The sequence below is a fragment of the Anolis carolinensis genome, unplaced genomic scaffold, assembly GCF_035594765.1.
Source record: "Anolis carolinensis isolate JA03-04 unplaced genomic scaffold, rAnoCar3.1.pri scaffold_9, whole genome shotgun sequence".
Lineage (NCBI taxonomy): Eukaryota > Metazoa > Chordata > Lepidosauria > Squamata > Dactyloidae > Anolis > Anolis carolinensis.
Window position 1 is genome coordinate 2,796,684 of NW_026943820.1, and position 20,825 is coordinate 2,817,508.

Here is a 20,825-nt window from a genome sequence, read left to right on the forward strand (position 1 = left end):
TTTGCTTTCGGAGTCCGATTTTCGTGCCGCGGGCACTGCATTATCCTTCGGCGACACAAGCGGGCGATTGTTCTTCCGTCCCGATGCCATTCGAGAGGGACTCGCCAAAGGCACTCTCTCTCCGGACAATGAAACAGTTCATTTTGCCTCTTATTTCCAGACGAGAGGAGAAGAGGCTCGCAAATACGGACTGCGTTTGTTTGACTAACTAATCCGAAAGTTTACAGATTCATTTGGCTTGGAGTTGGGACTGGATGGCCCTGTGGAGAGTTATCTTCTGACTCTATAGCATTATTTCTCCATGTGCCTGCTAATTATGAGGTTGCATGGCCATCTGTCGGGAGGGATCGGATTGTGTCTTCCTACATGGCAGGCTTGAGAGTTGGACAGGATGGACCTTCAGGGTTCTCTTCTGATTCTAGAGCATTATTTCTCCATGTGCCTGCTAATTATGAGGTTGCATGGCCATCTGTCGGGAGGGATCGGATTGTGTCTTTCTGCCTGGCAGACCTGAGAGTTGGACGAGATGGATCTTACAGGGTTCTCTTCTGACTCTATAGCCCAATTTCTCCATGCACCTGTGAATTATGTTGGATGGCCATCTGTCGGGAGGGATCGGATTGTGTCTTCCTACCTGGCAGACTTCAGAGTTGGACTGGATGACCCTTGGAGGTTCTCTTCTGAATCTATAGCCATATTTCTTCTTGCGCCTGTTCATTATGAGGATGGATGGCCATCTGACGGGAGGGATCAGATCATGTCATTCTGCCTAGCAGATGGCCCTTGGGGTCTCTTCCGACTCTATAGCCCTATTTCTCCATGCAGCTGCTAATTATGAGGTTGCATGGCCATCTGTCGGGAGGGATCGGATTGTGTTCTCCTTCCTGGCAGATCTGGAGTTGGACTAGATGGACCTTGGAGGGTTCTCTTCTGACTCTGTAGCCCTATTTCTCCATGTGCCTGTTCATTATGAGGATGGATGGCCATCTGTCAGGAAGGATCTGATTGTTTACCCCATGTGCCGGGTAATGTCTATGAAGCTGCATGGCCATCTGTTGGGAGGGATCGGATTGTGTCTTCCTGCCTGGCAGACTAATGGGGTCAGACTGGATGGCCCTTGGGGTCTCTTCCAACTCTATAACCCTATTTCCCCATGAACCTGCTAATGTCTATGAAGCTGCATGGCCATCTGTTGGGAGGGATCGGATTGTGTCTTCCTGCCTGGCAGACTAATGGGGTCAGACTGGATGGCCCTTGGGGTCTCTTCCCACTCTATAACCCTATTTCCCCATGAACCTGCTAATGTCTATGAAGCTGCATGGCCATCTGTCGGGAGGGATCGGATTGTGTCTTCCTGCCTGGCAGACTAATGGTCAGACTGGATGGCCCTTGGTGGTCTCTTCCCACTCTATCGCCTGGAGGGCCGAAGTTTGCCCATGCCTGGACTGGTCGAACTAGTTGAACTACAATTCCCAGGATTGTATATCATTGAGCAACGGCGGTTCAAGTGGTGCCAAACTGCATTAAATGTACAGTGCGGATACATTTCTATGCAATCGCTCGAAAATAAAATTAATCAGAAAATATCAGGTGCACAGTAAGTCATATTAGGTGTATAGCAACATTATTTTAATTATTTTTCCTTATTGATTTTACTCAGACTAGGATCCTAGGAGAAGGCACTTCTTTGTTTGTCGTCCCGAATATATATATCTATCTAACATAAAATAGTCCAACTGTGAAGCAGAGATAAACAGTGAAAAGAAGCGAGATAACCGCTGTAACATTGGAATCGACACGTGTCAGAGGTAGATAGGATTGAGCCAGACGGACCCAAGGTAAACACCGGATCCGACATATATATATATATATATATATATATATATATATATATATGTGTGTGTGTGTGTGTGTGTGTGTGTGTGTGTATGTATATATATATATATGTTGCATGTTTGGTTTTCGAAACGAAAGCAATGCTTTGCAGAGTTTCAAAGGACTAGGCTGTTAGGAATGGTGGGAGTTGCAGTCCAAAACACCTGAAGTTTTTCGGGCTATATGGCCGTATTCCAGTAGCATTCTCTCCTGACATTTCGCCTGCACAAGGCATTGGGGTTTGTATCTATATGGGGTTTGTTGTTCATTGTGTAGCGGCAATGAATGTTTGGCATGTATGTTTCTGTAATCCGCTCTGAATCCCGCCACGGAGATATAGTGGAATATAAATAAAATATACTGTATTATTGTTGTTGTTCTTGTTGTTATTATTATATCTAAATATGTTTGCCATGTATGTTTCTGTAATCCGCGCTGAGTTCCCCCCAGGAGATATAGCGGAATGTAAATAAAGTATATTATTATTGTTGTTGTTGTTGTTATATCTAAATATGTTTGTATATTATAATTGTTGTTATTGTTATTATTATATCTAAATATGTTTGTCATGTATGTTTCTGTATAATCTGCTCTGAATTGTCCCAGGGAGATATAGCGAAATATAAATAAAGATTATTATTATTATTATTATTATTATTATTATTATTATTATTGCTAGATAATAAATACTGTGAAATTATGATGTTGTGTTGACTGTTTATTGCCTATATTTTGTTTTGCCCTTGTGTTTTGTATTTTGTGTCACACCTTGAGTGTATTATTATTATTATTATTATACATCTGTGGAATAATGTCCAGCAGTAAGGGTCTGAGTGTTTTTTATTATTATTATTATTATTATTATTATTATTATTATTATTATTATTATTATACATCTGTGGAATAATGTCCAGCAGTAAGGGTCTGAGTGTTTTTTATTATTATTATTATTATTATTATTATTATTATTATTATTATTATTATTATTATTATTATTATTATACATCTGTGGAATAATGTCCAGCAGTAAGGGTCTGAGTGTTTTTATTATTATTATTATTATTATTATTAATAATAATAATAATAATAATATATCTGTGGAATAATGTCCAGCAGTAAGGGTCTGAGTGTTTTTATTATTATTATTATTATTATTATTATTATTATTATTATTATTATTATTATTATTAATAATAATAATAATAATAATATATCTGTGGAATAATGACCATCATCATTATTATTATTATTATTAATAATATATCTGTGGAATAATGCCCATCAGTAAGGGTCTCTGCATAGAGTTAGCTTGCCTGTTGTTGCCTGGAGGCACCGTCTGCGGAATGGTGTCCAGGGTGGGAGAAAAGAACCCTTGCCTGTAGTGAAGCAATTGCAAATGTTGCCATGAGCCTGCCTGAATAGCACTGAGCAAGCCGTGAAGTTTGCAAAGTCAATCAAGTGAGGGTCTCTGCAAGGAGGTAGCTTGGCTGTTGTTGCCTGGAGGCACCCTCTGCGGAACGATGTCCAGGGCGGGAGAAAGAACCCTTATCGGCTTGAGGCAATCTTGCAATTGAACCAGTTTGATAAACTTTGAGAAGCCTTGCAGCTCCAAAGCCTGGCTGCTTCCTGCCTGGAGGCACCCTCTGTTTGGGCTTTGATTGATGGCAGGATTCTTTCTCCCACCCTGGGCATTATTCCACAGATATATAGATATAGATATGTATCTATCTATATCTGTTGCCTCATTTGCAACAGATCTCTGAACAAGCTGCCACAGATGCAGGGGAAACGTCAGGAGAGAATGCTGCTGGGACATAGCCAGACAGCCCGGAAAACTCACCGCAACCCAGGAACGTCTTTGTTTTTGATTCAAAGGTGGGCGGTCTCCTGCTGAGGCTCCATCTGGTCCTTGTGGGTGGGCTCGCGTGGCAGGACGCTGAGGCGGTGGGGCGTGGGGAAGGAGGCCCGGACCGTGCGGCCCATGATGGGCTGGAGCGGGCGGAAGTTGTCCACCATGCGCTGCTCCTCCTCCCCGGCCGGAGAGAAGAGCAGCATCCGGAACATCTCCAGCTGCAGAGAAAAGCCAGCGGGTTAAGCAGGAGCGGCATGGCCATCTGTCGGGAGGGGTCGGATGGTGTCTTCCTGCCTGGCAGACTAATGGGGTCAGACTGGATGGCCCTTGGAGGGTTCTCTTCTGACTCTATAACTCTATTTCTCCATTATGCTAATTATGAGGTTGGATGGCCATCTGTCGGGTGGGATCAGATTGTGTCTGTCAGCCTGGCAGAACAATGGGGTCGGACTGGATGGCCCTTGGGGTCCCGTCCGAATCTTTGACACTATAGCTCTATTTCTCCTTGAGCCTGCTAATTATGAGGTTGCATGGCCATCTGTCGGGTGGGATCGAATTGTGTCTGTCAGTCTGGCAAAACAATGGGGTCGGACTGGATGGCCCTTGGGGTCCCTTCCGACTCTTTGACATTATAGCTCTATTTCTCCTTGAGCCTGAAAATGCCTATGAGGTTGCATGACCATCTGTCGGGTGGGATTGGATTGTGTCTCCCAGTCTTCCAAAATAATGGGGTCGGACTGGATGGCCCTTGGGGTCCCTTCCAACTCTTTGACATTATAGCTCTATTTCTCCTTGAGCCTGAAAATGCCTATGAGGTTGCATGGTCATCCGTCGGGAGGGATCAGATTGTGTCTACCTGCTAATGTTTGTGAGGTTAGATGGCTATTTGTAGGGAGGGATTTGATTGTGTCTTTCTAACTAGCAGAATAATGCGGTCAGACTGGATGGAGTCTTTGGCACTATAGCCCTATTTCTCAATGTGCTTGCAAATGTCGATGAGGCTGCATGGCTGTCTGTCGGGAGGGATCGGATTGTGTCTTCCTGCCTAGCAGATGGCCCTTGGGGTCTCTTCTGACTCTATAGCCCTGTTTCTCCATGCGCCTGCTAATGTCTATGAGGTTGAGTGGCCATCTGTAGGGAGGGGTCTGATTGTGCCTTTCTAATTAGCAGAATAATGGGGTCGGTCCTGATGGGGTCTCTTCTGACTCTGTCACTATAGCCCTATTTCCCCATGAACCTGCCAATGTCTATGAGGTTGCATGGCCACCTGTCGGGAGGGATCGGATTGTGTCTTTCAGGATGTGAAGCAGGAGAAGAATGCAACGGCTGGGTTTCAGGGGTGTCCCTTTCTATAAGCCCAGTCTCCTCCTTAAACCACAGGTAAACAGTCAGTGTGTCCTGTTACTATAATTCGGAAGATAACCCAAGAATCATCCAGTTTCAATCTTCCAGTTAAGCCCTGCCTTAGTCCAAGGCAGGGGTCCCCAAACTTTTTAAACAGGGGGCCAGTTCACGATCCTTCAGACCATTGGAGGGCCGGACTATAGTTGGCTACCGAGCAATAATAATAATAATAATAATAATAATAATAATAATAATAATAATAATAATAATAATAATGAAAAAGAGGGTTGGAAGAGACCCCTTGGGCCTTTTAGTCCAACCCTCTTCTGCCTTTGTGCACCAAAAGCACAAGCAAAGTACCCCTGACAGATGACCACTCAGCCTCAATGTTAACAACAACAACAACAACAACAAAGAGGGTTGGAAGAGACCCCCTTGGGCCATTTAGTCTATTTAGTCCTACTGGGATCTGCAGCATCATCCGAAAATACATCACACAGTCCTAGACACTTGGGAAGTGTTCGACTTGTGATTTTGTGATATGAAATCCAGCATGTCTAGCTTGTTTGCTGTCATAAAATAAAATAAAAATAATAAAGAGGGTTGGGAGAGACCCCTTGGGCCTTTTAGTCCAACCCTCTTCTGCCTTTCTGCACCAAAAGGCACAAGCAAAGCACCCCTGACAGATGGCCACCCAGCCTCAATGTTAATAATAATAATAATAATAATAATAATAATAATAATAATAATAATAATAATTTAGTCCATTTAGTCCAACCTCCTTCTGCCCTTGTGCTGTGGGGGCCGGATAAATGGCTTCGATGGGCCGCATCCGGCCCCCGGGCCTTAGTTTGGGGACCCCTGGTCCAAGGTATCGATGGCTTTATTGTTAACGGTGATAATTTTAGTCCCAGGCCTTCATTTGGTTTGTTTTTATTGCTGGAACTTAAAGGAAGTTACTTTTTTTGTTGCTAATGGAGTTGGGTATTTTGCGGCCAAAGTTCTCTTCTATTGATCATATGGCCAAATATGGGAATGATCAGTTTCTGCCCCCTTATCCCTCCAGATCTCCTCCTCCTCCTTCTTATATTATTATTATTATTATTATTATTATTATTATTATGCTTTAGCGTTATTTTATATTATTATTATATATTGCAATCTATTTTTATTGTAATTTATATACAATTTATTTATTTTAGCATTCTATTATCATATATTATATATATTATTATAATGTTATTTTTTACATCATCCTTTTATTATTTTAGTATGTTTATATTATTTTAGTATTATTATTATTGTGTTAGAATAGTATTATTTTATATTATTATTATATTGCAAAATTAATTTATTATTAGTATCTTATCATCTATATATATAAAAGAGTGATGGCATCACGGCAGCAGACAAAACAACAAAAGTAATCACCCCACAACCTCGAAAATTGACATCACAACTCCTCATCCATGCCTCTAGGTTGATACAACAAAAAGAAAAGAAAAATAAAGTCCTAATTAGAGGTAGAGGAATAATTGTTTTTATCCAATTACTGCCAGTTAGAAGGCTAAGCTCTGCTCACTTGGTCTCCTAGCAATCCACTCAGCCCAGGGGACCCTTTACCTTAACTACCACCAATTCCTCAATACTTTATTTCCCATACCACCATACTTAGCCACAGCAACGCGTGGCTGGGCACAGCTAGTTGTTATTATTATAATGTAATTTTACATTATCATTGATTTATTATTTCAGTATTTATTATTATAGTATAGTATTACAGTAGAGTCTCACTTATCCAAGCTAAACGGGCCGGCAGAAGCTTGGATAAGCAAATGTGTTGGATAATAAGGAGGGATTAAGGAAAAGCCTATGAAACATCAAATTAGGGTATGATTTTATAAATTAAGCCCCAAAACATCATGTTATACAACAATTTGACAGAAAAAGTAGTTCAATACGCAGGAATGTTATGTTGTAATTACTGTGTTTACAAATTTAGCACCAAAATATCACAATGTATTGAAAACATTGACTACAAAAATGGCTTGGATAATCCAGAAGCTTGGATAAGCGAGGCTTGGATAAGTGAGACTCTACTGTATTGTGTTAGAATAGTATTATTTTATATAATTATTATTATATTGCAAAATTCATTTATTATTAGTATCTTATCATTGTTATTATTATAACGTAATTTTACATTTTCATTGATTTATTATTTCAGTATTTATTATTATAGTATAGTATTATTATAGTATTGTTGTTAGATTATAATATATATATACAGTAGAGTCTCGCTTATCCAAGCCTCGCTTATCCAAGCCTCTGGATTATCCAAGGCATTTTTGTAGTCAATGTTTTCAATATATCGTGATATTTTGGTGCTAAATTCGTAAATACAGTAATGACAACATAACATTACTGCGCATTGAACTACTTTTTCTGTCAAATTTGTTGTATAGCATGATGTTTTGGTGCTTAATTTGTAAAATCATAACCTAATTTGATGTTTAATAGGCTTTTCCTTAATTCCTCCTTATTATCCAAGATATTCGCTTATCCAAACTTCTGCTGGCCCGTTTAGCTTGGATAAGTGAGATTCTACTGTATTGTTGTTATATTATTATTAATATATATATATATATATATATATATATATTATATTATATTACTAATATGGCGTGGGCTGGTCCATGAGTCGGAAGCGACTGAACGAATAAACAACGTTATATTTGTTGTATGTCTTTCGGGCTGTGTGGCCATGTTCCAGAAGCATTCTCTCCTGACGTTTCGCCCACATCTATGGCAGGCATCCTCAGAGGTTGTGAGGTATGGAATATGGAATTCCTCACAACCTCTGAGGATGCCTGCCATAGATGTGGGCGAAACGTCAGGAGAGAATGCTTCTGGAACATGGCCACACAGCCCGAAAGACATACAACAACCCTGTGATCCCGGCCATGAAAGCCTTCGACAACACAACGTTATATTTATTATTATTTCATATCATTTATTTATTTATGAATTTCTGTCCCGCTTTTCTCCCAGGATTGGACTCAAAGCGGCTTACAGCATATTATTATTATTAGTAGTAGTAGTAATAGTAGTAGTATTGTACAATATAATATTTATATATAATTATAGTATTATATTTATAGTTGTTGTTGTTGTTGTTGTTATTATTACTTGAACTGATTGACAAATGGATTTACATTGTGCATTTTTGTTTGGGCTGTTTTATATGCATTCTGGGCCTGGCTCTATCTTGCAACTGGTGTCTCTCTCCCCATTGAACGCACCTGGTCTTCGTCGACCTCGATGGGCTTCTTCTTGATGATCCAGGTGACCGACTCCGAGAGCGGAGGGGTGGTCAAGGACCCCGAGTACGTCCAGTAGTCCGTGCAGGACGGCAAGAGGCAGGACGGGTCAAACTCCTCAAACTCCACCAGGTCATCCTAGGGAAGCCAAGCAGCAGGACGACGGTCAGTCTTGGTTGCTTGCAATGGGCATTTTCCCTTGCAAAACCCAAGGCTTGTACGTCTGTGCAGGTCTCAGCCCTTGGCCTTCTGCAAGCTCTTTCTCACACATTACATTTTGCAAAACCTACACGCATCATTCAGGCAATCTCTACATTGCAAAGTCAAAGTTGTGTATTTTAAGCTCTGTTCTGCGTATGTGAGATCGTCTACGTATAGTAATAAAAATAATGTATTTCTAATTATTACCCTGCAAGCATGAGATCGTCTACATATAGTAATAATAATTACAGTAGAGCAGGGGTCCCCAAACTAAGGCCCGGGGGCCGGATGCGGCCCTCCGAGGTCATTTACCTGGCCCCCGCCCTCAGTTTTATAATATAATATATTGTATATACATATAATATAATATAATAATTCCTGTGGCCGGAATTGTGAAGCTGGAAAAGATGTTAAAAAATGCCTCTGTGTCTGTCTAAAAACTGAATGTTGTTTGTCTGTTGGCATTGAATGTTTGCCATATATGTGTTCATTGTAATCCGCCCTGAGTCCCCTTTGGGGTGAGAAGGGCAGAATATAAATACTGCAAATAAATAAATAAATAATATTATAATGTAATACAATATAACACTAATAATAATACCATATAATAATATTAATTATATATTCTATATTACATATAATATTACTAATAATATTACAGTATAGTGGTATAGTTCAATATAGTAATATATAATGCTAATATTGTTCTATGCTAATAATATAATATATTGTATATACATATAAATTGTAACCCACTCTGAGTCCCCTTCGGGGTGAGAAGGACAGTATATAAATGTAGTAAATAAATAAATAATAATAAATAAAATTTTGACTTAGGCTCGCCCAAAATTTGAAATGACTTGAAGGCACACAACAACAATAATCCTAATTAACTTGACTATCTCATTGGCCAGAAGCAGGACCACACTTCCCATTGAAATCCTGATCAGTTTGAGTTAGTTAAAATTGTTTTTATTTTTAAATATTGTATTTTTCTTTCGTTGTTGTTGTTGTTGTTGTTGTCTTTGCACTACAAATAAGACATATGCAGTGTGCATCGGAATTTGTTTGTATTTGTTTCAAATGATAATCCGGCCCCTCAACAGTCTGAAGGATTATGGACCGGCCCTCGGCTTTAAAAGTTTGAGGACCCCTGCAGTAGAGTCTCAGTAATCCAAGCCTCGCTTATCCAAGCCTCTGGATTATCCAAGCCATTTTTGTAGACAATGTTTTCAATATATCATGATATTTTGGTGCTAAATTCGTAAATACAGTCATTACTACATAGCATTAAAGTGTAATGAACTACCTTTTCTGTCAAATTTGTTGTATAACACAATGTTTTGGTGCTTAATTTGTAAAATCATAACCTATTTTGATGCTTAATAGGCTTTTTCTTAATCTCTCCTTATTATCCAACATATTCACTTATCCAATATTCTGCCGGCCCATTTATGTTGGATGAGACTCTACTGTATTATAATAATATATTCCTAATATAATAATTATCTATATCTATATGTATGTACAGTAGAGTCTCACTTATCCAAGCTAAACGGGCCGGCAGAATGTTGGATAAGCGAATATCTTGGATAATAAGGAGGGATTAAGGAAAAGCCTATTAAACATCAAATTAGGTTATGATTTTACAAATTAAGCACCAAAACACCATGTTATACAACAAATTTGACAGAAAAAGTAGTTCAATACGCAGTAATGTTATGTTGTAATTACTGTATTTACGAATTTAGCACCAAAATATCACGATATATTAAAAACATTGACTACAAAAATGGCTTGGATTATCCAGAGGCTTGGATAAGCGAGGCTTGGATTAGTGAGACTCTACTGCAGGAGTCTTCAAACTTTTTAAGCCGAGGGCCGGTCCACAATCCTTGAGACTGTTGAGGGGCCGGATTATCATTTGAAAAAAAATACAAACAAATTCCGATGCACATTGCATATGTCTTATTTGTAGTGCAAAAACAACAACAACAACAACAACAACAACGAACAATACAATATTTAAAAATAAAAACAATTTTAACCAACATACATTTATCAGGATTTCAATGGGAAGTGTGGTCCTGCTTCCGGCCAATGAGATAGTCAAGTTAATTAGGGTTGTTGTTGTTGTTGTTGTTGTGTGCCTTCAAGTCATTTCAGACTTTAGGCGAGCCTAAGTCTAAAATGTATTTATTTATTTATTATTTATTTACTGCATTTATTTACTACATTTGTATCACACTCTTCTCACCCCAAAGGGGACTCAGAGTGGCTTACAAATTATATGTACATACAATATATTATATTATTAGCATAGCACAATATTAGCATTAGATATTACTATATTGAACTATACCACTATCCTGTAATATTATTAGTAATATTATATGTAATATAGAATACATAATTAATATTATTATATGGTATTATTATTAGTGTTATATTGTATTACATTATAATATTATTATCAATATTATATGTATATACAATATATTATATTATTAGCATAGCACAATATTAGCATTAGATATTACTATATTGAACTATACCACTATACTGTAATATTATTAGTAATATTATGTGTAATATAGAATATAATATTATTATATGGTATTATTATTAGTGTTATATTGTATTACATTATAATATTATTATCAATATTATATGTATATACAATATATTATATTATAAAACTGAGGGCAGGGGCCAGGTAAATGAACTCGGAGGGCCGCATCCGGCCCCCGGGCCTTAGTTCGGGGACCCCTGCTCTACTGTATATGTATATCCATAATAAAAGTGAAAACCCATATGTGTGTATGTGGCACGGGTGTCCGTTCACACAGACAGCCTCCGTCTGGCCTCCACAAACAGGCTCCCGTTCCCAGTGCTGAGGAGCCACCAAGTCACTCTTTTCCACTGACATTACGGTTACAGCGAGCGCCATGAACATGCAGCCCAGCCCCTGCCAATGTCCTCCCCAAACACTACAACCCACCACCCAAGGAACGCTTTCATTTAGGGACAATTTCATCCTACATTTTGCTATTTCTTCCACCACAGGCAGGCATCCCAGGGTTCTCCATTGCTGTGGAATTTGCATGACCCCGCCCACTGCCCTTCCCTTTCAAATCTGCCTGCAGAACAAACACAGCAGAGGAGGAGTTTGGGGGATTGGCTCTACATGGTGGAAGTTGTAGTTCGCCCTGCACCAAGTCAGAGCCCTGGGACTCCCACTGGGGAATGTAGAGGAGTTGTAGTTCACCTACACCCAGAACGCTATGAACCCAAACAATGATGGGTCTGGACCAAACTTGCCATGCAGACCCGATATGCCCAGATTTGAATGCTGGTGAGTTTTGAGGGGAATTGGCCTGGACATTTGGGAGTAGTAGGTACCGGGATTTATAGTTCAGCTGCAATGAATGAGCACTCTGAACCCCACCGATGATGTACGACAGGGGTCCCCAAACTAAGGCCCGGGGGCCGGATGCGGCCCTCCGAGGTCATTGACCTGGCCCCTGCCCTCAGTTTTATAATATAATACATTGTATATACATATAATATTGATAATAATATTATAATGTAATACAATATAACACTAATAATAATACCATATAATAATATTAATTATGTATTCTATATTACATATAATATTACTAATAATATTACAGTATTGTGGTATAGTTCAATATAGTAATATATAATGCTAATATTGTGCTATGCTAATAATATAATATATTGTATGTACATATAATATTGATAATAATATTATAATGTAATACAATATAACACTAATAATAATACCATATAATAATATTAATTATGTATTCTATATTACATATAATATTACTAATAATATTACAGTATAGTGGTATAGTTCAATAAAGTAATATATAATGCTAATATTGTGTTATGCTAATAATATAATATATTGTATGTACATATAATTTGTAAGCCACTCTGAGTCCCCTTTGGGGTCAGAAGGGTGTGATACAAATGTAGTAAATAAATGTAGCAAATAAATAAATAAATAAATGCATTTTAGACTTAAGCTCACCCAAAGTCTGAAATGACTTGAAGGCACACAACAACAACAACAACAACAACAACAACTCTAATTAACTTGACTATCTCATTGGCCAGAAGCAGGACCACACTTCCCATTGAAATCCTGATCAATGTATGTTGGTTAAAATTGTTTTTATTTTTAAATATTGTATTGTTCTTTCATTGTTCTTGTTGTTGTTGTTGATTTTGCACTACAAATAAGACATGTGCAGTGTGCATCGGAATTTGTTTGTATTTTTTTTTCAAATGATAATCCGGCCCCTCCACAGTCTGAAGGATTGTGGACCGGCCCTCGGATTAAAAAGTTTGGGGACCCCTGATGTACGAGGACCAAACTTGGCACACAGAGCCGCCATAACCAAAAGAGCGTATTGGACAAGTTTGGGGGAAAGGGAGTTATAGTTCACCTGCATCCAGAGAAACAGTGACCCCTCACCGACAATGGACCGGGACCAAACTTTGCACAGAGAAGCCTCATGACCAACTGAACATACTGCAAGGGTTTGTGGGAATCAGCCTCGATTCTGGGAGTTGTAGTTCACCCGCATCCAAAGAGCACTGACCCCAGCCAACGACGGATCTGGACCACACTTGGTACACAGACCCACAATGGCCAACTTTGAATACTGGCAGGGTTTGGGGAGGATTGACCCACGATTCTGGGAATTGTAGTTCACCCACTCCAAACTGAGAATACCTAACATTCAAAGACAAATAATGCCTTCTTCAAATCACCCGGGCATCGCTGGGTCCCCAAGCTAGTAGATAATCATAATGAAATATATGTGCAATGTACATGATGAAGTCGTCCACGTTCATATTAAGACTTGACCTGACCTTGTGCTTAATCGATGGCAAAGCGTCGACCAGCTTCTGCAACCCGCCGTGATTGGTTCCGAGCTGTGAAGGCAAAAAAACAAAAACCGTGCATTTTCATTTGAGATTTCAAGTTTTTATTAAAAACTCTGCAATTTTATGGCATGACTTGTTAAGGAAGAAAAGGTGGGATGTCTGTTGGGGGTGTCAAATGGGTTTGCCCCTGCAGATTTCCCCATTTTATAATTTTATTTTTTCTAACTATACATTTATTATTTTTCAGCAATAAAAATATCATGATGCATCTGTCCTGTTTTCCCGCTCTGAAGTGGGCAAAAAAGATTATATCTCCCACTTATTATTATTATTGTAATTTTATTACACAAATCAAAACAAAATGGGTTATTTGCATTGTGTTTGTGGTGTCAACAACCTTCCAAAAGCAACTATTGGGGATCTAATGGTGTGAGCCACGTACCTTCAGAAAGACTCCGATGACGGCCAGGCCGTTCTCCTCCATCAACGCTTCCTCAAAGCTTTCGTATTTGCAAGAATTCCAGTGGACTAAATGCAGCTGGGAGACACAAAAGGGAAGACACTTAATTTTACATTCCAGGAATGAATTTAATATAACCTCCAAAAGTCTTGCAAACCCATTGCCAGGCCGAAGATGGCCACCGAGGATGGCTACTGGCCCAATACGTATATTATGCCTCTCTGCTGACTGGGCACAAAGAGAAATGTTTGCAGAGCCGCTCAATCCCTGGGAACGGAGTTAGACAAACAAGGACAAAATCCATTTCAACGTCAGTGGAGCGAAAATCCCTCCATGAGCTCACTTGCACCGCTTTGCATCTTTGCACAAAAGTAACTACAGAAAATGGAAATTATATCGGCATTGGCTTTGCAAATATGTGACCGTCGGCACAATAGGCTTTGCATGCCCAGTGACATAACTAGACCCAGTTGCTGCATTAAACTGGAAAATTCCAGTCTGCAAATATGGCTTGGGAGCCTCCAAAGCTCATAGTTGCTGTGTTCTTTTACAAGGCATTACTAAATTATTATTATTATTATTATTATTATTATTGTGTTGTCGAAGGCTTTCATGGCCGGGATCACAGGGTTGTTGTATGTCTTTCGGGCTGTGTGGCCATGTTCCAGAAGCATTCTCTCCTGACGTTTCGCCCACATCTATGGCAGGCAACCTCTGAGGATGCCTGCCATAGATGTCGGCGAAACGTCAGGAGAGAATGCTTCTGGAACATGGCCACACAGCCCGAAAGACATACAACAACCCTATTATTATTATTACTATTGCTACCTATGCCCGGCCACATGTTGCGGTGGCGTAGTCCTAGGTGGGATTTTCTTTGTGGCATTCAAGGTGGCCTAGAAAGGATTCTACTTGGTATGAAGCAGCTGTGATGTCTCATGGGCCATGTAGTCCTGTTCCTAGTACTGTTGTGACAGATGAAGAGGAAAACTTGGGTTTCCCACCGTTTCTGCCAGATTTGGAGCCCTTGCAGCTGCAGGATGTTTGCCCACAAGAAGACAGCCAAACAAGCCTTGAGTCGAAATCTCCCCCATTTTCTCGCCGCCTTTATTATAATCAAGATAGACACGCGCGGGAGGCGACTCGCAGAAGCGCTCGGATAGCTGCCAGACAATTAGATGATTAAGTCTATTTCCCTTGGGAAAGTTTAAGGAGTCTTGCATCTGGACAGTATAGGTTTCGGTTCTTGTTCCCCAGAGAAAGTGTGCTTTGGCGGGAAAACAAGATCCTATATAGATGTTGGCCACAAAGAATTCCTTGCGGAGTCAATTCGTCAGCTCGTGGAGTGAGATCGCGTGTAGACTACGTACTCCAGTTCCCAGCTCCTGAATCAAGTTCCCAGCCCTGCCTTGTTCCACGGATCTCTATGGACTCAGTTCTTGTTCCACGATTGCCTTGTTTCTAGTTGGACCTTGCCAAGCCTCAAGTTTTGTCTTGCCTTGCATTTTAAACCCACGGACCCTGTTTCACGGATTCCAGCCTTGTTTCCTTGATCCGGATTTACCTTAAGCCTCAAAGACTATGGACAGTTCCCCACACTATTGCTTGCAAAATAGTGTGTGTTTCGGTGAAGTGGATTATAACTTTGGACTTTAATATCATATATTGGACATTGTTTTTCTGGACTATATTTGACCTTTCCTGAAAGGTCTACTTCTGAACTATATTCTACACTTACTTTTATTGACTTTATATATTTCTTTAATAAAGATATTAGATAGAATCTGGCCTCTGTGTATGGTTATTGGTGCTCTGCAGCCTGGGTCCTGACAGCAGCCAGGCTTTGAGGCTGCAAGGGTATTCAATGTTATTCAACTTGGGTAACAATGGAATCTCCTAGGCATGAAGCAGCCAGGCTTTGAGGCTGCAAGGGTATTCAATGTTATTCAACTTGGGTAACAATGGAATCTCCTAGGCATGAAGCAGCCAGGCTTTGAAGCTTCAAGGTCACTCCTTAGAAAGTGATGAGAATTGTGGCCAAATTTGGTGTGATTTGGCCCAGTGGTTTTGTTGTTAACTCGATCCTAATTATGCACATTACATTTTTATATATATAGATTATTATTATTACGGTATTATTATTATTATGCTGATTTATATCCCACTTTCTCTCTCTGTACGGCTCACAACTAAAAGTATTCCAATACAACTTGAAATATACAATATACTGTACATACATTAACGGCCATACCACCCTGAACACACCCGATCTCGGAAGCTAAGCAGGGCCGGTTAGTACTTGGATGGGAGACTGCCTGGGAAATATTAAAACTGTATTAAGGTAAAGGTAAAGGTTTCCCCCTGACATTAAGTCCAGTCATGTCTGACTCTGGGGTTGGTGTTGTGATGGAGTCTTCAAGTAGAGATACTACTAGTTGTATTAGAACTAGAGTTTGGGTTTTTTGAGTTCTTTTTGGACATTGTTACTTCACACTGAAGAGAAAGTGTTTTGAGCCCTTTTTTGGTTGCTTCTTAGGCTCTTTTGTGTTGTTTTTTGCAATAAACTGAGTTATTTATTTTGGCTGGCGTCTGACTCGTAACAGTTGGTGCTCATCTCCATTTCTAAGCCGAAGAGCCGGCGTTGTCCATAGATACCTCCAAAGTCATGTGGCCATAAGCATGACTGCATGGAGCGCCGTTACCTTTCTGCTGGAGCGGTACCTATTGATCTACTCGTGTTTGCATGTTTTTGAACTGCTAGGTTGGCAGGAGCTGGGGCTAACAGCGGGCGCTCATTCCGCTCCGCAGATTCGAACCTGTGATCTTTCAGTCTGCAAGTTCAGCAGCTCAGTGGTTTAACACGCTGTGCCACTGGGGGTTAAACTGCTGAGCTGCTGAACTTGTGGACCAAAAGGTTGGCAGTTCAAATCTGGGGAGCGGAGTAAGCGCCCGCTGTCAGCCCCAGCTTCTGCCAACCTAGCAGTTCGAAAACATGGAAACGTGAGTAGATCAATAGGTACTGCTTTGCCGTAAGTGTCACATCATCTTACCTCTGCCGGGAAGACCTTGCAGTCGATGGTGTGCTCTGAGCCCCACTCGTTGATGGCTCCCCAATGGAAGTGGAACTGCTTCAGCCGGTAGTTGTTTTCCAAGGGCCCCCCGGTAATAACTGGGCGCCAGAAAAGGAAACGTATTAGGAGATAAAGACACTTTCGCCATCATTATATACACAACTACCTGTGTCTCTGTCCTGTGTGAATATTACCATTATTGTTATTGACACAAAGACAAAGTATGACATAGCAAATGACATATAGAGGCTGGATTTTGTTATACAAGTCTCCTACCAGCATCCTAAGGCATTTATTATTATTATTATTATTATTATTATTATTATTATTATTATTATTAGAGAGAAAAGTGCCATGTTGTTATTGTTGTTGTTGTTGTTGTTATTAATGCCTTAGGATGCTAGTAGGAGACTCGTATAACTTTTAAGTCTTCCCATTCCTCTCAGTGGGTCCAAACCCATCTCCAAAAGAAAAGCTACATTTTCCAAAATAAGCACAGAAACATATTCTGTATTTATATAGAAATAGCGAGAGAAAAACCCACAAAGAATTAGGCTGTCCACGATTGCCATCTTGTGGCAAAACAGTACTTATGCGCCTAACTAGTATATTAGTAATACTGCGTTGCTGTGAGTTTTCCGGCCTGTGTATGGCCATGTTCCAGAAGTAGACCTCACAACCTCTGAGGATGCCTGCCGTAGATGTGGGTGAAACGTCAGGAGAGAATGCTTCTGGAACGTGGACACACAGCCTGGAAAACTCACAGCAACCCAGCGATTCCGGCTATGAAAGCCTTCAACAACACATTAGTAATACAAAAATAAAGTTGTTGTTGTTGTTGTTATTATTATTATTATTTTGCAATAAGTAGTATAGGTAATGCATTACACATTAGTAATACAAAAGTAACATTATTATTATTATAGCAATAAGTAGTACAAGTAATGCATTACACATTAGTAATACAAAAATAAAGTTGTTGTTATTATTATTATTTATTTTTGCAATAAGTAGTACAGGTAACGCATTACACATTAGTAATACAAAAATAATGTTGTTATTATTATTATTATTATTGCAGTAAGTAGTACAGGTAATGCATTACACATTAGTAATACAAAAATAGCGTTATTATTATTATTATTATTATTGCAATAAGTAGTACAGGTAATGCATTACACATTAGTAATACAAAAATAGCGTTATTATTATTATTATTATTATTATTATTATTTCAATAAGTAGTACAGGTAATGCATTACACATTAGTAATACAAAAATAAAGTTATTATTATTTATTTTTGCAGTAAGTAGTACAGGTAATGCATTACACATTAGTAATACAAAAATAATGTTATTATTATTATTATTATTATTGCAGTAAGTAGTACAGGTAATGCATTACACATTAGTAATACAAAAATAAAGTTGTTATTATTATTATTATTATTTTTGCAATAAGTAGTACAGGTAATGCATTAGACATTAGTAATACAAAAATAAAGTTGTTGTTATTATTATTATTATTATTATTATTAGTAGTATTATTATTTATTTTTGCAATAAGTAGTACAGGTAATGCATTAGACATTAGTAATACAAAAATAAAGTTGTTGTTGTTGTTGTTATTATTATTATTATTATTATTATTTATTTTTGCAATAAGTAGTACAGGTAATGCATTAAACATTAGTAATACAAAAATAACATTATTATTATTATTTATTTTTGCAGTAAGTAGTACAGGTAATGCATTAGACATTAGTAATACAAAAATAAAGTTGTTATTATTATTATTATTATTGCAATAAGTAGTACAGGTAATGCATTTCAGAGGAAGGAACAAGCAAAAGCACTTCTGGATATTTCTCGCCCATCGACTTCTCATTTCCCATTTTGTTTACGTCCATTCTATCTATACCCAGAAGCAAAATTTCAGCTCCTCACCTTTAGTGTGAATCCCATTTGCGTCGAATGAGGCATTCCTACAACTTAAACTTTTAATCCATTTCTTTTTTCCTCCTCTATCTGTTTCTATTTTTTGGCGCTGAATGCAGAAGTAAAGGAGAGAGAAAAACACAAAAAGGAAGAAGGGAGCGCAGGAGAGAAAGAAGGGCGGGTTAGGACGATTCCGGAAAGGAAGAAAGGAGCAAAGAAATGCAAAGAACAGGTCGACATTCTCAGTGGCATTTAAATAATAAAATATTCTTATGACTGGAAAAGACTGAGGGTGGCAACAGAAGGAAGAAGCAAGTGTTAATTTCCAAGTTTTACATCTAATTATAAAGAATATAACTCCATGAAAATATGGTTAGATCATGAAAAGGAGTTGCAAAGCACAATAGTCTTAATGTGTTTAATGTAGTGCCACCACAGAGGGTCACTTCACCCAGCAGCATCCAATCTGGCGACACCGCAGAGGGCCACTTCACCCAGCAACAGACAATCCAGTGACCCTGAAGAGGGCCACTCCACCCAGCAACACTCAATCCAGTGATACCACAGAGGGCCACTCCACTCGGCAACAGTCAATCCGGTGTCATCGCAGAGGGCCACTCCACCCAGCCAAAGCCGATCTTGTGTCACCACAGAGGGCACCCCACCCATCAACAGAGGGCCACTCCACCCAACAACAGCTGATCGAGTGACCCTGCAGAGGGCCACTCCACCCAGCAAAAGCTGATCTGGTGTCACCACAGATGGCACCCCCACCCATCAACAGAGGGCCACTTCACCCAGCAACAGCCGATCTAGTGACCCTGCAGAGGGCCACTCCACCCAGCCAAAGCCAATCTGGTGTCACCACAGAGGGCACCTCACCCATCAGCAGAGGGCCACTCCACCCAGCAAAAGCCGATATGGTGTCATCACAGATGGCACCCCAATCATCAACAGAGGGCCACTCCACCCTGAAACAATCGATCCAGTGACCCTGCAGAGGGCCACTCCACCCAGCCAAAGCCAATCTGGTGTCACCACAGAGGGCACCCCACCCATTAACAGAGGGCCACTCCACCCAGCAAAAGCCGATATGGTGTCATCACAGATGGCACCCCAACCATCAACAGAGGGCCACTCCACCCATCAACAGCTGATCCAGTGACCCTGCAGAGGGCCACTCCACCCAGCAACACCCAATCCAGTGATACCACAGAGGACCACTCCACCCTGCAACAGTCAATCCGGCGTCATCGCAAAGGGTCACTTCACCCAGCAACAGCCAACCCCTAGGTGCCACAGAGGGCCACTTCACCCACAACAGCCAATTCAGTGACATCGGGCCACTTCACCCTATGTGGTACAGACAGACAGAGAGACAAACAACCGCAAGACCCTCTGCCTTGGCAGCTTTGACTGTGGATAATCAAAGCCGTGCATTTCATTCAAACGTTCTGTCTAGAACTCTTTAAATATTCTACTTACAGTTAACGCCCATTGAAATATTATATGCAGGAAATGCGCTAATATACTTTTTCAATACAGTTTATGTTGACTATAATATTTTTATTTTAAAAGTGGTGCCATGGATGCATTCAGTTCCCTTTGGGCTTAAATTATTCCAAAGGGATCGAGAGTCTATTAAGTAAAAGAGACTTCTTATCTCACCTTCTAGGTGATTTCAAGAACATTATTCCAAAGCTTATCAGCAAATACTGGCCAAGCGATAAGCAACCAGTGATTTCATTAGCATTTAATGATGTCGTTAAGGAACTTTTTCCATCGGGAACTCCTACAATGCCCGAGCCCTGAGCCAGGGCGGATCAAAGCGGTGTTGA

General features: G+C 39.8%; 1 protein-coding gene across 3 annotated transcripts in view; it reads right to left on the reverse strand.

The window, feature by feature from the left end:
* Positions 1 to 1,607: 1,607 nt before the first annotated feature.
* ca5a (carbonic anhydrase 5A) overlaps positions 1,608 to 20,825 on the reverse strand; it is a 29,431-nt gene continuing 10,213 nt past the window's right edge. For 2 of the 3 annotated variants that reach the window (XM_062961983.1, XM_062961985.1), the window contains exons 3-7: positions 17,029 to 17,147; positions 13,961 to 14,056; positions 13,504 to 13,566; positions 8,374 to 8,529; positions 1,608 to 3,945 (exon numbers count right to left, since the gene is read on the reverse strand). In XM_062961983.1, coding sequence (XP_062818053.1) covers positions 3,745 to 3,945; positions 8,374 to 8,529; positions 13,504 to 13,566; positions 13,961 to 14,056; positions 17,029 to 17,147 — 635 coding nt within the window. In that variant the 3' untranslated portion in view covers positions 1,608 to 3,744. Of the gene's footprint in view, positions 3,946 to 8,373; positions 8,530 to 13,503; positions 13,567 to 13,960; positions 14,057 to 17,028; positions 17,148 to 18,996; positions 19,097 to 20,825 lie in introns of all 3 variants that reach the window. The other variant, XM_062961986.1, reaches the window with a different exon arrangement.